The sequence below is a fragment of the Dysidea avara genome, chromosome 7, assembly GCF_963678975.1.
Source record: "Dysidea avara chromosome 7, odDysAvar1.4, whole genome shotgun sequence".
NCBI classification, from domain to species: Eukaryota; Metazoa; Porifera; class Demospongiae; order Dictyoceratida; family Dysideidae; genus Dysidea; species Dysidea avara.
Genome location: NC_089278.1, coordinates 7,244,812 through 7,267,885, shown reverse-complemented (window position 1 = coordinate 7,267,885; position 23,074 = coordinate 7,244,812). Strand labels below are relative to the sequence as shown.

General features: G+C 38.1%; 1 protein-coding gene across 1 annotated transcript in view; it reads left to right on the top strand.

The window, feature by feature from the left end:
• LOC136259871 (EF-hand calcium-binding domain-containing protein 6-like) overlaps window positions 1-23,074 on the top strand; it is a 61,119-nt gene that overhangs the window by 35,230 nt on the left and 2,815 nt on the right. Inside the window, exons 9-13 of the mRNA XM_066053426.1 lie at window positions 19,769-19,962; window positions 20,258-20,377; window positions 20,465-20,723; window positions 20,781-20,834; window positions 20,881-20,951. Coding sequence (XP_065909498.1) covers window positions 19,769-19,962; window positions 20,258-20,377; window positions 20,465-20,723; window positions 20,781-20,834; window positions 20,881-20,951 — 698 coding nt within the window. The remainder of the gene's footprint in view (window positions 1-19,768; window positions 19,963-20,257; window positions 20,378-20,464; window positions 20,724-20,780; window positions 20,835-20,880; window positions 20,952-23,074) is intronic.

Below are 23,074 nucleotides of genomic sequence, written 5' to 3'. Positions count from 1 at the left end.
TGGTTTCTTTGTAGCTGAACTCTCTACAATGTGACTTCTTCTAGCTGAACTCTCTACAAGGTGACTTGTTTCTAGCTGATCTCTCTACAGGGTGACTTGTTTCTAGCTGAACTCTCTACAGATGATTTGTTTGTAGCTGAACTCTCTACATGGTGGTTTCGTTGTAGCTGAACTCTCTACAAGGTAACTTCTTCTAGCTGATCTTTTTACACGGCATATTTGTTTGTAGCTGAGTTCTCTACAGGGTGATTTGTTTGCAGCTGAACTCTCTACATGGGAGTTTCATTGTAGCTGAACTCTCTACAAGGTAACTTCTTCTAGCCGATCTTTCTACAAGGTGATTGAGTTTTTTGCAGCTGAACTCTTTACATGGTGGTTGCTTTGTAGCTGAACTCTCTAAAAGGTGACTTCTTCTAGCTGAACTCTCTACAAGATGATTTGTTTGCAGCTGAACTCTCTACGTGGTAGTTTCTTTGTAGCTGAACTCTCTACAATGTGACTTCTTCTAGCTGAACTCTCTACAGGGTGACTTGTTTTTAGCTGATCTCTCTACAGGGTGACTTGTTTCTAGCTGAACTCTCTACAGGTGATTTGTTTGCAGCTGAACTCTCTACATGGTGGTTTCTTTGTAGCTGAACTCTCTACAAGGTAACTTCTTCTAGCTGATCTTTCTACAGGGTGATTTGTTTGTAGCTGAATTCTCTACAGGGTGATTTATTTGCAGCTTAACTCTCTACAAGGTGACTTCTTCTAGCTGAACTCTCTACAGAGTGATTGGTTTTTTTTGCAGCTGAACTCTCTACATGGTGGTTTCTTTGTAACTGAACTCTCTACAGGGTGATTTGTTTGTAGCTGAACTCTCTACAGGGTGATCTGTTCATAGCTGAACTCCCTATAAGGTAACTTCTTCTAGCTAATCTTTCTACAGGGCGATTTGTTTGTAGCTGAGTTCTCTATACAGGGTGATTTGTTTGCAGCTGAACTCTACATAATAGTTACTTTGTAGTTCTACAATGTGACTTCTTCTAGCTGAACTCTCTACAAGGTGACTTGTTTCTAGCTGATCTCTCTACAGGGTGACTTGTTTCTAGCTGAACTCTCTACAGGTGATTTGTTTGCAGCTGAACTCTCTACATGGTTTATTTCTTTGTAACTGAACTCCCTGCAAGGTGACTTCTTCTAGCTGATCTCTCTACAGGGAGATTTGTTTGTAGCTTAACTCTCTACAGGTGATTTGTTTGCAGCTGAACTCTCTACATGATGGTTTCTTTGTAGCTGAACTCTCTACAAGGTAATTTCTTCTAGCTGATCTCTCTACAGGCCGATTTGTTTGTAGCTGAACTCTCTACATGATGGTTTCTTTGTAGCTGAACTCTCTACAAGGTGATTTCTTCTATAGCTGATCTTTCTACAGGGTGATTTGTTTGTAGTTGAACTCTCTACATGATAGTTTCTTTGTAGCTGAACTCTCTACAAGGTGATTTCTTCTATAGCTGATCTTTCTACAGGGTGATTTGTTTGTACCTGAACTATCTACATGATGGTTTCTTTGTAGCTGAACTCTCTACAAGGTAACTTCTTCTAGCTGATCTCTCTACAGGACAATTTGTTTGTACCTGAACTCTCACATGATTGTTTCTTTGAAGCTGAACTCTCTACAAGGTGATTTCTTCTAGCTGATCTTTCTACAGGGTGATTTGTTTGTAGCAGAACTCTCTACAAGGAAACTTCTTCTAGCTGATCTCTCTACAGGGAGATTTGTTTGTAGCTGAACTCTCTATACATGATTTGTTTGCGGCTGAATTCTCTACATGATGGTTTCTTTGTAGCTGAACTCTCTACAAGGTAACTTCTTCTAGCTGATCTCTTTACAGGGTGAATTGTTTGTAGCTGAACGATCTACAAGGTAACTTCTTCTAACTGATCTCTCTACAGGGTGATTTGTCTGTAGCTGAACTCTCTACAAGGAAACCTCTTTTAACTGAGCTCTGTACAGGGTGAATTGTTTGTAGCTGAACTATCTACAAGGTAACTTCTTCTAGCTGATCTTTCTACAGGATGATTTGTTTGTAGCTGAACTATCTACAAGGTAACTTCTTCTAGCTGATCTCTCTACAGGGTGATTTGTTTGTAGCTGAATTCTGTATAGGTGATTTGTTTGCAGCTGAGCTCTTTACAGAATGGTTTCTTTGTAGCTGAACTCTCTACAAGGTAACTTCTTCTAGCTGATGTATCTACAGGGTCACTAGTTTGTAGCTGAATTCTCTACATGGTGGTTTCTTTGTAACTGAACTATCTACAAGGTGACATCTTCTAGCTGATCTTTCAACAGGGTGATTTGTTTGTAACTGAACTCTCTACAAGAAAACTTCTTCTAACTGATGTCTGAACAGGGTGAATTGTTTGTAGCTGAACTCTCTACAGGGTGATTTGTTTGTAGCTGATCTCTATACAGGTTACTTATTTCTAACTGATCTCTTGAATTCTGTTCAGGGTGACTGCTCTATTAGGATGACTGCTCTATTAGAGTATCTCGATCTCGCACTTGCTACACCAAGTTGGATTTTGTGTTATAACTCCGTGGCTTTAAGTCTGATTCTTCTACACCATTGAAGAGCCTTTCTAAGATGATAACTCCATCTGTACAGCGATTTTCAAAGCATTACCCCAAGTGGTTTATCTGGTAGGCGTGGCAAGCATAATAATAATAATAATAAAATAAAAAAATTAAATTAAAAATTAGCTAATCTCGATTGCGTAATTGTTACACACTGTTGATTTTTTCGCTGTATCTTCCTGGTTTTTAGCTCGATTTCTTTCAAACCACAAAAGGTTTGAGGTTCAATAGTTAACCTATTCACCCACCGATTTTCAGCTTCTTTCCATACGCAGTTTACCCTGTAGGCGTGACAACATATTGGTGTTATTTTTCATGAATAATCGCTCATAACTCTTTGCCTGTTTATCATATTCCAGCCAAAGTTGGTACCGAGATGCGCCTTTATATCCCCCTTCTGTGTGCCAAATTTCAAGGCAATCGGATAACGCGTTCGCGTTTTATAGCAGTTTTTGTAAGTGTGCGAAAAGAGGAAGAAAAATAAGAAGAAAAAAAAAACGAAGAAACTAAGCCAATTTTTGAAGTCACATATCTCAGGAATGCCTGAAGCGATTTCAATCAAATTTGGAATGTGGAGTACTGAAGTTGGAGGGAATGTACACAGCAAAATTTGTCTTGTTTCATCAAGGCAGCACAGAGCTACGGAGGTGCGGAAATTGCGTTTTCTTTCTTCCTGTCAATATACTCACGGGGTTGCGCGCCGGCTTCTTGGGCCGCACGACACACTACCGTGTGTCTTGATCAGTATAAATTGGCTATCATATCGGTAGGTATTTTTATGTATTGGTAGAGTACTAGTTTGCCTTATATCATCTTCATTGCATCTGTAGATAAGAAGAATAATGATTTGTGTAAAAACTCAATACCAGTATATATTTACAATACAAAAAGAAGTGAAATACATGCAAAAACAGCCAAGCTGTATAAAAGGGTGCAGCCTTCAAAAAGCCTGGGTGAAAAAAAGCCATTATTAAAATTTATTTTTATCAAATCATTGCAGCCATTTCATGGTTGCCACCTTTGATTTCCTTTTTTCACCCAGACTTTTTGAAGGCCACACTCTTTTTATACAGCTCAGCTGTTTTTGCATGTATTTTCTTTACGGTAGCCTTTAGGTTTTGTACTTATTTTTGTACACTTTACAATGACCTTTATAAAATGCATTTTTTGCAACTTGATACCTTTGACATCTAATACGCTTAAATAGGGTCTGCAATCCAAAAAAATCAACATTTGCAAATCAATTTCCCTACCATTGTGGAATGTTATTGTAGTATCCCATTGCTAGATTCACCATGAAACCGGAGGCACAATTGTTGTCTTCACAGAAATATCGTTTTTAGTGTCTCACAAGATGCAAAATTTATTTGCGCTTCACACAAAGGACTGGATGAAACTTGCTACTTAGCCAAATCACATCCAGAATTGATGTAGTTGAAAAGTACACACAGTAACAAACAAATGAGTTGCTGGGTGCCTGGCACAGGGTTGCTTTCTTTGAAAAAACAGACAAAGAAATACAAAGTTTCAATTTCAAATTTCCCTATATACCACCCAGGGTAAAAGAAACCAACTCTTCCTCATAGTGTTTCAATATGGTTGGGTGCATAGTCTGTCTATGCTGTTAGTTTGGAAATAATCTGAGACTTCTCACCATGTGGGTGACGAGCGTCAAAATTTTCTGCAGCATTGAAGAATTGTATCACACTTTCTAGCCATTTCCAGCGCTTCTGCAGCCGCAACAATCATTAATTATTGACTAAAATTATGGCAAAAGATGTTCCTGGACGTTTGGTAGCAGCAGTTGTCAATTATTATTTCATCCACTGCTTCCACGCCTTGCTCTAAGCTATGCACCATGGGAGGCAGCTAAGTCATCCAAATTTGACTACACCTCTCATGCTCCTTCAAATCTTTACTAGATTACCCTACTGTCCCTCCATCATCATTATGTTGCAAAATATCCCAAACCAAACCAAAAAAAAGTACAAAATCTTTCATTTTTGATTTGAGCTGGGTGGAGCTCCTGTTGAGCTGCTGGTATACTGCATCATATGAAATCATAGAACACCAACTGCTACTACTGCTAAATGTTTTGGACCATCTTTCATCATCATTCTAAACGAAATTAGGTGACCATTGTGGCATCAGAAGTACTGGAAAGGACTTTGGCACTATTGATAGGGTCCGCAATCCAAAAAAATCAACCTTTTCAAATCAACCTCCCTACCATTGTGGGATGTACGTTGTAGTATCCCATTGCTAGGTCCACCATGAAACTGGAGGTACGATTGTTGTCTTCACAGAAATATCACTTTTAGTATCTCATGAGATGCTAAATTTATTCTTAAAATTTCGTACTCCACGTACACAAAGGACCGGATGAAACTTGCTCCTTAGCCAGATCTTATCTAGAGTTGTAGTTAAAAAGTATGCAAGTTATTGGCTGAATTCCCGGCACAGGACTGCTTTCTTTAAAAACTCAGGAAACAAAATATGAATTTTCAAATTCAAACTGCCCTACCAGCCAAGACAGGAAAAGCCAACTATTCCTCATAGTGATGTGATAAGGTTGGGTGCATAGTCTGTCTATGCTGTTAGTCAGGAAAGGATCTGAGACTTCTTACCATCTGGGTGATGAACGCCAAAACCTTCTGTAGTATTAAGGAATTGTATCATACTTTCTAGCTATTTCCAGTGCTTTTCAGGCTCAGTAGCCATCAATTATTGCTTAGAACGATGGCAAAGATGCAGCTGGATGTTTGGAACTGGTGGTTGTATACTTGCGTGCATATAATGTGGATGGAAATGTGGAGAAGTTTAATGCCTCACTAAAGAAAATGTTTTACAACAGAAAATTATTTACTACTGGTCACTACATGTTGAATAATTATGAACATGTAGTTCATGCAGTTTTAAGGGAACAAGGTTCAGATCTTTTAGCACTTTGGGACAAGTGAAGCACAGTATTATTAATACATTCATTGGTGAATACATACATTTTACATTAATTTTTTGATCTTATGTATTGGCACATAGCAACTGGTATAGGTTTTGACTATATATAATTCACAATTTCAAGAAAAGCATTAAATTAATTCATCATGATTGTAATGTAAATTTTATGAAATAATTTTAATTATTATTTCATCCATAGCCTCCACTTGTTGTTCAAAGCTCTGCACCACTGAAAGCAGCTAAATCACCCAAATTTGACTTCACTCCTCATGCTCCACTGTGGCTTCAAATCTTTACTGGATCGCCTTCATCACCGTCATGTTGTAGAATAAACCAAAAAGTACGAAAATTTTGATTTTCAAATTGAGCTAGGTGGAGTTCCTGGCAAGCTGCAGGAATACTGCATCCTATGAAATCACAAACACCAACTGCCACTCTGCCAAACATTTTGAACCATCATTTATCATCATTCTAAACAAAATTAGACAACCAGTGTGGCATCAGAAGTGCTGGAAAGGACTTTAGAGCCATTGTGAGACCTTCATATAATGAAGCACGAAAATTTTGGCACTCATCATCTAGATGGTGAGAAGCCTCAGATCCTTTCCAGACTAACAGTATAGACAGACTATGCACCCAACCTTATCACATCACTATGAAGAAGAATTGGCTTTTCTTGTCTTGGTTGGTAGGGCAGTTTGAATTTGAAAATTTGTGTTTCATTTCCTGAGTTTTTAAAGAAAGCAGCCATGTGCCGGGAATGCAGTCAATCATTTGCCTATTGCTGTGCATTCTTTTTAACTACAACAACTCTAGATAAGATCTGGCTAAGCAGCAAGTTTCATCCAGTCCTTTGTGTGGAGCACTAAATTTTAAAAATAAATTTTGCATCTCATGAGATACTAAAAGCAATATTTCTGTGAAGACAACAATAGTGCCTCTGGTTTCATGGTGGACCTAGCAATGGGATACTATGATGAACATCCAATGATAGGGGGATTGATTTGTAAAAGTTAATTTTTTGGATTGCGGACCCTAGCTTAAAGCAGTGTTGAAACCGAGTCAGGTCAACCGGGTCACATTTCATCCAGGTCATCCGGGTCTAACCTGCTTTAAAAATTATTCGGGTCTGACCTGGATTGCATCACGTGTGAAGCAAATTAATTAGTTGGACGATATGGAAGTGTATAAATGCGTCATAGTCAAATCCTGATGCAACCCAACTTCTTTCTTGAGCCATGCCCACTTATTGGGACAACTGTCTGCAGCCATATGTGCAGCCACTCCCATTTATTGGTAATATTACAGTCTGTAGTTTTGCATGAATCTATGCTCGTAGCTTCCTGCAGGCTTATGTGGAGCCACACTCACTAATTGATTATTGTTGTATGAGATATGGTCTAGTCTTGTGGTAGGCCAGCTTTCGTGAGCCATGCCCACTCAGTGGCATAGCCAGGAAAAATTTTTTACTGAGGCAAAGTTTATACACTGACCTAATTGAGAGAGTCTGCTTCTGACTCAACTGATTAACAAACCCTTTCAAGCTTGCAGGTTGACTCTCTGGTGGGATAGAAGAGACTGTTTCAGAAGACTGAGAATTTTCTACATGTCATTAGGCTCCAGCTTAGTTGATGCTACAGTATACCATGCTTCAATTATTAGACTAGTTTAATTGTACTCAGCACAAAAAAACTGACTTACTTTACTCCAGAGATATTTTGAGTGGTCAGGCCATCCATGGATTGCAACAGAGATCATAGTCATGCACACTATACTTTTAATTCATCTGATGTGATATTTAAGTCAGAAATTATCTCTTTCATGTGTACTCAACTGCATGTGCTAAGCATGTCAAGCTAGGGAGTCTAGAGCCATGCTACCTCAAGAAAAATTTTGCTTTGAAATGGCATGTGGAGGCTATTATTTGATTGTAACTGCTAATACGGTACATGCATATGCATAATCAATTAGCTCAATGCAATGCTATGCAGTTGACTCATTGGAACTTTTGAAAAGACAATTAACATATATGTAAATAATTTAGACCAAGCAGTGTAATGAAAACAGTGGTATACTGAATGCTCTATTAGAGTATATTATAATGACTGCTCTATTATTATTATTTTTTTTATTATTAGCACTTTACAGTGACCAGCACTGAATGTCTGACAGCAACATGTGCTGCAGCCTTAGGATTACCTAACCTACAAGGACTTAGACCTAGTGACTTAACTTACTGACTGAATAAGGTGTAACAGAAAAGGGGCCAAAGTAAGGAAAAAAATCCCTCCAACCCCAGGATTCGAATTGCAGGTCACCCAATGTCTAGTCGGGGCCACACTCAGTCTTCCTCCAGGAGGGATGGATTTTCTTCCTTAAACCTAAAGTATTTATTATTAGCACTTTACAGTGACCAGCACTGAAGGTCTGACAGCAACATGTGCTGCAGCCTTAGGATTACCTAACCTACAAGGACTTAGACCTAGTGACTTAACTTACTGACTGAATAAGGTGTAACAGAAAAGGGGCCAAAGTAAGGAAAAAAAAATTAGAGTATCTTGGTTTTTTCTGGCACTACAGTACAAATTCAAGGAGCTGAAAAGTGGTCCAGCCAATTCCAGACCGTTTCACCGTGGGATCTGGCCTTGCTTAATACTACAGCCATAGATTCTATTATGTGTGGTACAATAGATGCTGTCTAGTAATGTTTGAGTAGAAAATTGGGGTGCCAAAACTCAGGCCTGTTTAACATTTTTTTACCGAGGCAGCTGCCTCAGTTGCCTCAATGGTAGCTATGCCACTGCCACTTTGATAGTCATACTGTTTGTAATTATGGTGTGTTAGGTATGTGCAAAACAACACCCACTTGTAGGAAACGTTTCTTGCTATCTGCAAACTTACAGGGAACCATGCCCACTGACCAATATCATTAATTAGAGACCTTAGCTGCTTGGTTTTCATATGGCTACCCTTGTCAAGCACTCAAAACGTAGCTCTTGGCATATGTGTCACTTTTAATAATCTGGTCACACCCGGGTCATCCTGATCAGCAGTAGTGACCTGGTTTCAATGCTGGCTTAAAGGTGTGTAAAAGTGAAATTGTATACCAAATTTTGTGCAATATCTTATCCATATTCTGAATTTTCTACATAAAAGCAATTTTTTTTACTAGAACTCAGTGTAGATCACTTATGAGAGTAGCTTGAATATCAATCTGTGCATAGATTAATTATTTTATCTCAAACCTTTTGTGGTTGTAATGTATGTAGCTTACAAAGCTAAAACCAAACAGTCAGCCAGAAGCAATTTATAAACACACACAAAAGGTGTTGCGCAGAATTCCATTTCAACACTTAACACCCAAACCCTTAACCATTGAACCACTACTGACAAATGTTCACCTCCCTTAATGTCTGCATATTTACTGTAGTACTAAATAGTAGGGATCACAAAGCATATTGACCAGAAAATAGCTTCACATTACCTTTGCAACACCTTGACAATATTAGTTGAGTATGATCAAGCCCAAACACATCTTCAAAGTGGTCCAAAATGCCTCCATGAGTTGAAGGAAATATTTGGTAAGGCAACAGTAGGATGAAAGTAGCATAACAAAATGTAACTGTGCAGGTTACATTACAATCATAGTTTATCTGCTTGTCTGAAAGGATGACAATCAAGAGAGGTTCCCTACACCTGAAGATATACTAGTGAACCTTGCTACTTCAGTCTATAGTTACCTATGACTAAATTAAGGATTTAATGTTGCTTGTCAGTTTGACCCGGTCAGTAGGGCTTACCCTGTTGTGAGCGGGTTGCCACCATCAACAGGTGGTAGTTGTTTTGGTAGTTGTTTTGGTAGTTGTGCAGGATTCTGTGGATTCTCCTATTAATTCTCAAATAGGCCCCTTTTCAACAATTTACAATTTTTACATGATGTATACAGCATGTTTTACTACAAGGCTTGGAGGTAGGAATGCTTGGGGATTCTAACATTCTCTGAAGCCACAAGAATTTCTGCATGCCAAAGAAAGGCAACTGCCTTTCCCTCCAAGCCATAGGAACTATAAAACCTCTGGGGTATTCCCTGCACACCCACCGCAAAGAACATCCTCGAATCAAAGCGATTTCCAAGTTTGTAAATGTGCGCCGTATCAAACCAAACCACTCTGGAGTGGACCTGCTAGGGATGTGGGTCTGGTTCGCAGTTCTACTTACCCAATATAAACAGTTGTGACCTTGCGATTCAATTTAGCTTTAATAAACAGAATAAAATGCAAAGAACTATAGTTAAAATGGTGACTGTAATGATGAAATGAGGCGAGAGTTATTTAGACAACAATATGGAAGGACAGCTTCAAGAACAACATAGGGCTCAACAACAAACAGGTACACGTGTGAATGAATAGTTTACCAGCTACACAGAATTGAGGTGTTGTTGCTAACACTTGAAATTTTGTCATGCCTACTAACACCTGATGATAATAGAGAGCACAAATCCTTTAACTCTCTTCTTTGATGAAAATTATGGTTGTGGGTTAAGCTTTCTTCTTTTTTTTATTTAATTCAAGCAGGCCTGGTCTTCGTAGTATAAAGGGGGAGGGGTATTTTATTTTTATTATTATCTTTTAACTTTCATTGATGATTTTTATTGTATATAATTTTATGCATCCATGCCTCCTTGAAATGTCTAAACTCTCCCATTGACCCCACAGTCGGATAAACATGGTTGGAATGCCTCCGGCCTTTGCGTGCCAATCCTGAAGCTGTGAGTGTTGTATTATGTATGAGTCATCTAATCCTGCTGTTCTTCTTCCTTGAATGCAGTAGGTAGGAGAACTCGTCTTTAGGTGGGTCTGGATCAGAGGTGAGTTATCCTTTGAGAGAAATAGTGAGCTGGATTGTGCAAATAGAAGCCAAACCACTACCACTATAGGCATACAGTGTATAGGTGTATAATTGTAGGAGGTAGTTAAATACAATTAATAACTGATATCGGATCAACTATAGGTACACCTGTAGTAAGTGGAAGGTGGACTCATTGTTTGTGTATGTTAGCTAGCTCTATTAATGCCTCAAAGAATCTGCTCTAAGTGTGGTGTAAGGAGGTTTGTACTATGTGTTATGCTGACTGCAGGATGAATGTAGCTATAGGTTGCCAAAAGAGAAGAAGTGGACTTGAAGCATTGTGGCATTGTACTTAAAAGTGGAGACCGGTGCTGGGTTACATAGTCTGCGTGAGGAGTAGTGAACAGCAGTGCTACGCAGTATTATAGTATTTCTCGAGTAGGAGACACTAAACCATTCATACTTTATAGTACTGAACAGCTGCCTGAATGGGGTGGGGTGGGTGTCCAATTTATCCCTCAGAATCTGCAGTATATAACAGATGAGGTAGTGGAGTCGGCAGCCAGATGACCGGTGGACGTAAACAAAAGAACGAATGCAGGTTACCATGGGAAAGGGGGTCAGCTGTGCTATTATTGTACCCCTGCTAAGTGTCTACAGGTTACATCAATCTCAAAATTAGAAAACAAAGAACCACAGGCTGTGTTACAAGTATGTGGCTGTGTTACAAGTATGTGGCTGTGTTACAAGTACGTGGCTGTTTATAGTGTCTATTCATAGCAGTGACAACTCTAGAATGGTCAAACTCAAAACTGTACCTGATTTCCTCCTCAAAGCTCAAACAATTTGATTTATTTTAAAATTACTATAATGTTATATTTTGACTCTATGTGGTGGTCAATCCCATTTAGCCTGACAAAAGGCACCACAACTGTGGCACCTCTGTTTGAATCAGGTGATTGGGAGTCCGGTCACTGTTGTCCCAACAGAATTGACTCAACCCATTCCAATCAGCTTAGGTGTGCCCTATCATAGAAACTTGATCATTCAGAACTATATTAAATGTTGGCCACTGTTGCATACATGTGGAAAATGAATGTTTTTATACAACAACCTCCATGGCTTGCTTCTCCCACATAATCTGTCCTCCATAACAATATTACGTACAATGCCCAGGTGGATACAGGACCTTCTACTTTCTTGATGCCCCTGGAATGCCTTAATAGTTGCTGATTAGAATAATTGTATACAAGTTGTGCTGCCCATTAAAGCTGCTCTTGACAATCCAAGGCAAGAAGTTAGAATATTGAAAAGTTTGAGGGCATGACAAGCATATACCTAAATATTTGATATGGGATGATATATATATTTTTAAATCAATTATGCAAGCAAAGTACCATAGCAAAGTTGAACAATCCCCTTAATGGGTCGAGGTGGTGTGTGGGCAGGAAGCAGCAACCCAGAAGGTTTGATATTCTTTCAGGTTGAGCTTGTTCGCAAGTTGCAAGATAGTAGGTAAAGCATTGGGGTCGTTCAATAATCGAACTCACTGGCCATTGTTTGGAATGGCTGGGCTTGCTGGCATAATCCCAGGTGCGACATGCTCAGTTTTGTCTATTGTCAACTTAGCTATGCCAATTAATTCTCTCTCTTAGATTCTCTTAACTAGTCTGGCTGGCACTGGTCATGGTCTCCGTTGTATCTTGGATATGAATAAGTTCGGGATTCTTGAAATGGCTGTGATAGGTAAGAGAATTGGTGATTTGGTTGTGGGGTGTTGAAGGTAGAGGGTAATTGCAGTATAAAAATGATTCCAATATGAGAAGGGAGCATGGAGCTACGTATGCTTGAAAATCGTGTTTTGTTTCTTCCTGTAAATATACTCACGGTGTGGTGCACCAGCTTTCTTGGCCACATGACACACTACTGTGTGTCTTGATGAACTAAGCTAATAGTACACTTTACTTCAATTTTAAAAGCACATATCTACCACTAATAAATCATGACACAGATATGTGGGTAAATCAAAGAAAAGTGTATGTAGAAGTTACTAATGCATACGTCATATTAAAATTATAGCAAGTGGAAGTGACAAAAGATTCTGCTTGTGCCAAGCATACATAATAAACTGATGAGGTTACATATAATGTATACTTAAGCTTCTTTGAATCAGTTTTTCAGTGCATAAAATATTTATTGGTATCTTGTATACAATTAACTACTGTATAAGCAGAAAGTTTGGCGAGCAGAATATTTGGAGTTTCTTTGATAAATTACATTTGGCAAAAGTTTAAATTGGTGAAATGCATGCCTAATAAATGCCCCTTTCAGTGCCACACAGAATAAGATGGAGTTACACATGGTGGAAAGTTGTGTACCTGGCTTTCACGCCTACAAAAACACATGGATGACTACTCTTCCATGTGAAATAGATGACGAGAATTTATTTGATCTGTATGCAGTAGCCATCAAAAAAGGAAGCGATGTGATTGGGCATATTCTGTGAAGATCTCTGCTGCGTGCTCCCTCTTCCTAGAAATGAGTGGTATCTTAACCTGCAAAATAACTGACTCCAATCATCAATATTCCTTTGATTTACCACAGGGTGGATTGCAAATTGCAAATTCCATGCAAACTTATTTCACGTACTCTGACTTCAGCCTCCTTGCTGTTGACTCATTGCTATCAATGCCCTAGTTGCGGTCAGTGTTGAGCCGTGTATGTGTATATGTATGTATATAAGCAATGTGTATAATACGCATGCATGTGTGTAGATATAATTGCGTATGTTGGTAGTTTCGTATGCAGTGGAGATACTGTCATTCTTGTACATGTATAATATATTCATAACAACATAAATGTATTTGTGTGTGACTGAGGTGACAATACAAACAATATACAAGTACACAGAAAAATTTGGAATTTGCAACTAGAGTAGGGACCACGTAGCACAGCGATAAAAAGTACTGAAACAAGCTGGAGTAATGCACGATATTAAATCACAGTAAAACAATAAGAAGTGTTATATCCCTACTGTGTATTTCCATAATGGTATCTAGGGATATAACACTTCTTATTGTTTTACTGTGATTTAATATCGTGAACTACTCCAGCTTGTTTCAGTACCTTTTATCGATGTGCTGTGGTCCCTACTCTAGTTGAAAATTCCAAATTTTTCTGTGTACTTGTTTGTTAACTTTTTTTGTAAATAATTATTATGACTGGTGAACCCACGCAGACTGCATCCATAGATTATCACCGTGCGCCCCAATTATCATCTGAAAAGTGAAGTATCCATTACACTTCGTTGTCAGCTATGTTCAACCCGTTACGCAGCATTTCGAATCATCAAGAACTGTTCAAAATGCACCTCTGCAATCCACGCATATCGAAAGAAATGGTGCCGTGCGCCCCGGGTTATATCAGTAATTATTGTCTGAAAAGTGAAGTATCCATTACGCTTCGTTGTCGGCTATATTCAACCCGTTACACAACAGTACGAATCAATAACTGTTTGAAAAGCGCCTCTGCTATAAAAATTGCCACTGTGACAATTATGGATGATTTCCGTTACGAAGGGAAGCCATCACGTGCTATCACCAAGTCGACACTTTTCGCTGTCAGCAAAGATGAATGGGACACAAAGGAAGACACTGGTAAGTCCATGAAGGAGGCATTGCACATACTGCGGTATGCCAAAAGGCACCTGTCGGGCCGAAGCGATGTCGAACAGTGAACAAATCAAGCCTGTACCCTTAGCCGTTATCGAGTTACGCTTGTCTGAAGGCATCAGTCAGTCAGTTACTTACTCAGTCAGTAGAAAATTCCGTTAAATAAATTATTTTTAAGACTCCATAGCAACTTGTTGAAAGCATTTTGGGTCGATCTGAAAGTTTGTTTGGGCTCAATTTCACCTAACCAATACTGCCTGATCATCATTAAGGGAAATTGAGGCTGTTTTCTGGGTGATATTATTTCGTGGGCCACGCCTACTCCTTTGTGGTCCCTACTATACACTACTATCGTAGTGTATGATATATACACTTATGACAAAAATAAATTAGGAAACAAATGTTTTTAAATGGCATGGCACATGTTGCCCATTCACGTGATAGTATTTGGTTAGGAGAAAGTTCCTAAGTTTTACCAAGATTGCCTAATACAATCGTGAAATATGAGCCTTCAAAAGTCAGCTTATTTTTTTTCTTTTTTTTCTTTGTTTTTTGGGGGGGCTTAGATTATTCTCTTTGCACACTGTACAAAAACCATTATAAAATGCAAATGCATAGCATGATTTTCTTGAGCTTTGGTACACTTTTAGAACATATTTCGGCACAATCACATACCAAGTTTGGTGCAAATCTGACTAATAGTCATGGAGCTATGGATGATTATTTACATTAAATAAGGCCGACTTGTTGTCACGCCTACAGGGTAAACCGCTTATGGAAATAACTTTAAAATCGGTATGCATATAGGTTAACCATCATAGCTAAAACCTTTTGTGGTTCAAAAGAAATTGCTATGACAGCTACAGAGTTACAAGGAAAAAACCAAACAACTGTAAATCATGGGGTTGAAATATTCTAATAGAACAGTCACCGTCGGGTAAAAAAGGTGCATGCAAAATGTTGGAAAAAAGCTTACCAGCGTTCGAACCAGGGATCTCCATACTGAACACCCAAATCCTTAACCACTGAGATACTGCTATCACAGTTGATCATCTCACTTAATTTCTACTTTATAAATGAAATTCTAGCTAAAATCTACTCAATTGTGAAAGTTCATAATTTCATAATTCTACCAATGGAAAATCTAGATTGTTCTAAAACATTCTATGTGTGTTCTATTAGAAATCCTCAAAAAGATGTGCACTCTATTAGAGTATTATAAAAGTGATCAAATAAACTCTGTAATACACTACTATTGCAACTTCTCTAGTATTCCATCAAATCAAAGCAATATTATAGCCATTTTGGTACAAATTGGTGGGGTAGTGCACCACTACTCATGCCAATCATAATCATCGTAATAAGTGCTATGCTAATAAAACTTGTGACAACAGGCAGTAAATTGTATTCTAGCGTAAAAAGTGCAGGATTTGCTTTGTAAAAATGAGCAACTGCAACTTATCACATTTTGCATGAAAAATCAAGATACTCTAATAGAACAGTCACTGCAAAATCTTTAAAACCCATTGCCAGCTGAATTCCTGGCGACTACTAGCCAAATTGCCAAATTGCATCATATTACCCTTACCATACACAGAACTACTTAGTAACCATACATCTAAATACTTGCTATGAAATAAGGAATTCAATTGTGTTGTTTTTGTTTACATCAAGACACACGGTAGTGTGTCGTGTGCGGCCAAGAAAGCCGGCGGCTACACCGTGAGTATATTTACAGGAAGAAAGAAAAAAGTTTTTTCACGCATGCATAGCTCCATGGCCCCTTCTCCAAAGCACACTATTTTTGCATTATAGCTGTCCCCCAGGTAGGGTACGCCACACAGCAAATTTGATTAAATTCGCAACAGCCATTTGCGAGATATGGGCGTCCAAAATTTAGTTTTAATTTCTTCGTTTTTTTCTTCTTATGCCGTACGGGGGCTTCGATTTATTTTCGCACACTTTGCAAAAATTGCTATAAAATGCAAACGTGTAACTCAATTGCCTCGATCTTTGGCACAAATGAAGAACGTGTAACGATGGATTCATGTACCAAGCTTGTTGTAAATCTGAGTAATATTCAAGGAGTTATGGATGTTTATTCACGTAAAAATAGATCAAACTTCTGTCACGGCTACAGGGTAAACCAAGTATAGAAATAACTTGAAAATTGGTGTGTAGATAGGCTGATCATCGTAGCAGTGCCTTTTGATAGTTTGAATAGCAATAGAGTTACAGCGATAAAGTTATAAAGCAAAAACTAAGCAAGTGTAAAATCGCAGGATCGAGATACTCTAATAGAGCAGTCACCACGGGGTAAAAAAGGTGTGCAAAAAATGTCGAAAAAAATCTTACCAGAGTTCGAACCAGGGACCTCCATACCTAACACCTGCATCCTTAACCACTGAACCACTGCTACCTTGACTGATCACCTCACTTAATTTCTGCTTTATAAATGAAATTTCTAGTTGAAATCTGCTTATAATCAAACGTTTGTAATTTCATAGATCTACCAATAGAAGTACTAGATTGTTCTAGAACATTCTGTGTATGTTCTATTAGAAGTCCTCAAAAAAATGTGCACTCTATTAGAGTATTACAATAATATTATCAAATATTGAATTAAATCATGCAATGAAATACATTTATAAGTCTGTCTTCAATAATCATCATTGTATCTACATAGAAAAGAAGAAATGTGAGTAAAAACAATCCTCAAAGTCAGCCATAGGCTGGTTTTAGGGCCTTATAAAGTACAAAAGAAAGGAGTGAAATCCACACAAAAACAGCCAAACTGTGAAAAAATGGTGCGGCCTTAAAAAGCCCGGGTGAAAAATGTGAAATCAAAGGTGGCGGCCAAGAAATGGCTGCAATGATGTTAATGCTAATAAATTTTAACAATGCACACATATTAAAATTTATTAGCATTAACATCATTGCAGCCATTTCTTGGCCGCCACCTTTGATTTCACAACATTTTTCACCCAGGCTTTTTAAGGCCACACCATTTTTCACAGCTTGGCTGTTTTTGTGTGGATAATACTAACCACAATGAAGTATTACGCAGCAAAGTCTAAGCATTGGTAAAAATCAGCCCAAACAAACAATGGAATCCCAACTACGTAGCTATCTACAAAGGTGCCTTACACTACAAAAAACTATTCTATACAGTTTACTTACAGTGCGATCCATCCCACAGCTTGTTTCTTCGTGATTAGTCCCATTTTTGCTGTTGCGCATGCGTATCTGCACTCGTGACCACCATGCAGCATCTGGGATAAAGCAGCCAACTGTTGACTTTATCTGTCTCCATCGATGTATAACACTTTCTTTGTTTTTTTAACAACTTGTTTTCAACTCAAAGAACGATTCAATTTGCATATTATGAAAGGTTACACTTTAGGTTATTGTATAACAAATGCACACTAGCCCAGGCAGGATCCAGTTATCCCAGAAATGGGACCCCTATGGGTATATCCACTTTAGCACTAGCGCATCTCACTATTATATGTGCTAAACAGTTTATAGCGAAGCTAGATTTTATTTCCTGCATGATTTATAATGCCATGCCGCCATATGGCGGTGACTGCAGTTAATGGGTTAATAGAAAAATAGTACATCATACTTGGAAGGAATTATAAAACACTATTAGCACAAGTAAATACTGGTAAAGGCAATGTCTGTATACCAGGTCAACACAATAGTACAATTTACAGAATTAATTAGCTATGCAAAAGTAAATCTCCAACAAAGATTTAAAACTATTCACTGAATCTGCATTCACAACGTAGTCAGGTAAATTGTTTCAGTCATTAAGAATTCTGTTGAAGAAATAATCGGTCCTACACTTCAGTCTTGAAAAAGGTTTAAATATTAAATAGCTTAAATTCATGTCCCCTTGTAGTGGTATTTGTGTAGATAAAGCAGGCATCAAAGTCTGAGCTAAAATAATTCTTCACAATTTTGTATAATAGAGTCAGATCCCCTCTAAGTCATCGATAACATAGCCATGGTAACTGAAATGCACATAGTCTTTCATCATAGGAGTTATCAGCAAGTTCTGGTAAACAGCAAGTGGCTCTACATTGTACTTTGTCAACCTTTCTTTGATCCAGAATAAATGCTGCATACAGAGTTGCCTTATTCAAGTGTAGGTCATACTAATGTAGTGAATAGCTTCACCAACATGTCATGCCCCAAGTAATCAAAAGATTTCTTAATAACTCCCAGGAGGCAATTAGCCTTGGCAGTTACCTCAGTAGTATGGTCATGGAACTTTAGGTGCTTAATCCCAAGATCTTTGTGGGATGTTACACTTTCAATTAGAACACCGTTAAGGTAGAAAGAGCCATACCTATGTGCTATTCCAAAGTGTAAATGTTTGCACTTAGAGACATTGAAATTCAACTGCCATTTTAGTGACCACTCATATAGTAAATTTAAATCATCCTGAAGAGCTGCGTGAACTTCCTTGTTTCTCACAACACGAAATATCTTTGTATCATCAGCAAACAAAAATATAGGACTAGACAAAATTGAAGGTAAAGCATTAACAAACATTGCGAACAGTAGAGGGCCCAAAACGGACCTCTGAGGGACTCCACTAGCAATATAACAGATACAGGGCAGGACTTTCTACCATTCAGCACTACTTGTTGTTTTCTGTTGGAAAGAATGCACTTTATCCAGTCTAACATATTACCATGTATACCAAAGGATGATAACTTATGTATTAAACGTTGATGTGGCACAGAGTCAAACACCTTTTGAAATTTAAATTTAGGTAAATCGTTTCAATTGGGTAGCCACTGTCCAAGTATTTTGTAAGGTAATCGAGTACATGTACTACTGCAAATAAATACAGGCACTACATATTATTACAACTTTATATAGCCAAGCACAAAATTATATCAGTATAAATTGGCTTTGGTATTGGATCAGTAGGTATTATTCTGTATTGGTAGAGCACTAGTTTGTTTTATATTATCTTCATGGCATCAGTAAATAAGAAGAACAATGATTTGTGTAAGAGCAAACCTCAAAGCCAATTCATGGTTGGCTTTGGGTATATAGACTACTTAAAGAAGTGAAATCCACGCTAAAACAGCCAAGCTGTATAAAAGGATGCAGCCTTTAAAACGCCTGGGTGAAAAAAGTTGTAAAATCAAAGGTGGCAGCCATTGATGTTGATGATAATAAATTTTATTAATGCACAAAGCTATTGTTAAAATTTATTATTATCCACATCATTGCAGCCATTTCATGACAACCACCTTTGATTTCACAACCTTTTTCACCCAGGCATTTTGAAGGCTGCATCCTTTTTATACAGCTTCGCTGTTTTTGCATAGATAGTATTTGTTTGAATGTTTCTTGCCAATCCAGTATGTACTGTAGTCTCGTGTGGCCAGACCGCGTTTTTTTCTTTTGTGTTGAAAAAAAAGCAGTCTGTCAATGCGATATAGTCTCGCATGGCCAGACCACTTTTTTTTCTTTGTTGGGATAGGGCCCTACCCCAACACAAAAGAAAAATAACTGTCTGGTCATATTAGACTATAATATGTAGTGGTTGTGTAAATCCTCTAGGATCAATATCATTGTCACATTTTGTTATATAGTTTCATGAATGCAATATGTGCAAATCTTAATTTAACATAAATATGATTTGTTTTAGGTGACATGTGAGGTATTGAGGGAGATCCTGACGCATCATGGGATCATTGTGTCCATGATGAACCTACAAGAACTGTTAGAAAGACTGGGTTACCCTGGTAACAAGATGCTACCATACCGTGATGTGCTACGTCACTTCTGGGACAGATCTCGCCATAGCATCACCCATCAAGTGATGACTGATAAACAGAGGAAGTGAGTATACCGTACTTGTTGATAGTAGTTGAGTGTTCAAATAATCATGTCTGGATAGTCTACTAGTCTCCAGTGAAATATCACTGTAAAACTAACTAGCAAAAGACCTTTACCATTTTTAGGTTCTGTCACAATTCTCATTACTTTAGTACTATGTGGAAAATTAGCAGTGACCTTCACTACTTGTGTTTTGTTTCCAGTATAGTCTGAACAAGCTTACAAGGTTTAATATAGTTGCTTATGTACGTAAATGTATACTGTCATTCAGCAACTATAAAATTACTACATATGAAAGTTTATGTAGTGTTACACAACAAGAAGGAAAAGCTACTATATGTGCAACAGTTCCTGAAGCTGAAACACAGATTGTATCATTGCTACAGGGAAAGTTTCTGGAGCTACTTGGTCGATTCAGGTACTATAAACTATGTTACTCCAACCTTGTTGAAGCATTGAAATGAAATAATGGTGTAAACACCCAATAAATCTATTATATTTAAAGGTATCTTGACACTAGAGGAAAAGGTTATGTCAGAAAAGAAGACTTTAGGTCATTGCTGGAAGATGCTTTGGGCAGTATTATTTCAAGCCATGACTTTGAAAAATTAGTGGATAAAATTGGTGTATGGGAGAAAATGTGGATACCTTATCCCAGATTTTTGGTTATGTTTGAAAACAACACCACTCCTTGTAAATCTGCTGGTCCTTCAAAGCAACGTACTCAAGATGACGTTAAGACTGATGATGCTGAAGTTGAAAAGGTAAACAAGTGTGTTTAGCCATTTCATATTACTGTTTTGCCTTTGCCCAAATTTTAGATAAAGAAATCTCTTTCTGAAATTGTTATTAGCAGATTATGCCTAGTTCAACAGGTAATTCAAGAATTCTAGAGGATAGTTTCATCATAAAACACTGCAGATATTTGAAGAGCTGGATACATCTAATACAGGAAGAATGACAATAGAAATATTTGAAGAATTATTACACAGGTAATAAAATAAATATCAAGACACACGGTAGTGTGTCGTGCGGCCCAAGAAGCCGGCGTGTAACACCCATGAGTATATTGACAGGAAGAAAGAAAATGCAATTTTCGCACCTCCGTAGCTCTGTGCTTCCTTGATGCAACAAGACGATTTTTGCTGTGGACATGCCCTCCAACATCAGCACTCCACATTCCACATTTGAGCGAAATCGCTTCACGCGTTCCCGAGATATGCGACATCAAAAATTGGCTTGGTTTCTTCGTTTTTTTTTCTTCCTCTTGTCGCACACTTACAAAAACTGCTATAAAACGCGAACGCCATATCCGATTTCCTTGAAATTTGGCACACAGAAGGAGGGTATAAAGGCGCATCTCGGTACCAACTTTGGCTGGAATACGATAAATAGGCAAAGAGTTATGAGCGATTATTCACGAAAAATAACACCAATATGTTGTCACGCCTACAGGGTAAATCGCATATGGGAAGAAGCTGAACATCGGTGGGTGAATACGTTAACTATTGAACCTCAAACCTTTTGTGGTTTGAAAGAAATCGAGCTAAAAACCAGGAAGATACAACAAAAAAAACCAACAGTATGTAACAATTATGCAATCGAGATTAGCTAATAAAGAAACGACTGCTTGCCACGCCTACCAGATAAACCGCTTGGGGTAATGCTTTGAAAATCGTTGTACAGATGGAGTAATAATCTTAGAAAGGCTCTTCAATGGTGTAGAAGAATCAGACTTAAAGCCACAGAGTTATAACACGAAATCCAACTTGGTGCAACAAGTGCGAGATCGAGATACTCTAATAGAGCAGTCATCCTAATAGAGCAGTCATCCTAATAGAGCAGTCATCCTAATAGAGCAGTCACCCTGAAGAGAATTCAAGGGATCAGCTAGAAACAAGAAATCTGTATAGAGATCATCTACACACAAGTCACCCTGTAGAGAGATCAGCTAGAAGAAGTTATCTTGTATGGAGTTCATGCAACTATGGAAAGAGATAGTTCAGCTAGAAGAAATCACCTTGTAGAGTTCAGCTACAAAGAAACCACCATGTAGAGAGTTCAGCTACAAGCAAATCGCCCTGTAGAGAGATCAATAGAAGAAGTTACCTTGCAGAGAGTTCAGCTACAAAGAAATCATCATGTAGAGAGTTCAGCTACAAACAAATCTCCCTGTAGAGAGATCAGCTAGAAGAAGTTACCTTGTAGAGAGTTCAGCTACAAAGAAACCATCATGTAGAGAGTTCAGCTGCAAACAAATCACCTATAGAGAGTTAAGCTACAAACAAATCTCCCTGTGGAGAGATCAGTTAGAAGAAATTACCTTGTAGATAGTTCAGCTACAAACAAATCACCCTGTAGAAAGATCAGTTAGAGGAAGTTACCTTGTAGAGAGTTCAGCTACAAAGAAACCATTTTGTAAAGAGCTCAGCTGCAAACAAATCACCTGTACAGAATTCAGCTACAAGCAAATCACCCTGTAGAGAGATCAGCTAGAAGAAGTTACCTTGTAGATCGTTCAGCTACAAACAAATCTCCCTGTAGAGAGATCAGCTAGAAGAAATTACCTTGTAGATCGTTCAGCTACAAACAATTCACCCTGTAAAGAGATCAGCTAGAAGAAGTTACCTTGTAGAGAGTTCAGCTACAAAGAAACCATTCTGTAAAGAGCTCAGCTGCAAACAAATCACCTATACAGAATTCAGCTACAAACAAATCACCCTGTAGAGAGATCAGCTAGAAGAGGTTTCCTTGTAGAGAGTTCAGCTACAGACAAATCACCCTGTAGAGAGATCAGTTAGAAGAAGTTACCTTGTAGATCGTTCAGCTACAAACAATTCACCCTGTAAAGAGATCAGCTAGAAGAAGTTACCTTGTAGAGAGTTCAGCTACAAAGAAACCATTCTGTAAAGAGCTCAGCTGCAAACAAATCACCTATACAGAATTCAGCTACAAACAAATCACCCTGTAGAGAGATCAGCTAGAAGAAGTTACCTTGTAGATCGTTCAGTTACAAACAATTCACCCTGTAGAGAAAGATCTAGAAGAAGTCACCTTGTAGAGTGTTCAGTTACAAAGAAACCACCATGGAGATTTCTGTAATCAATATATGTAT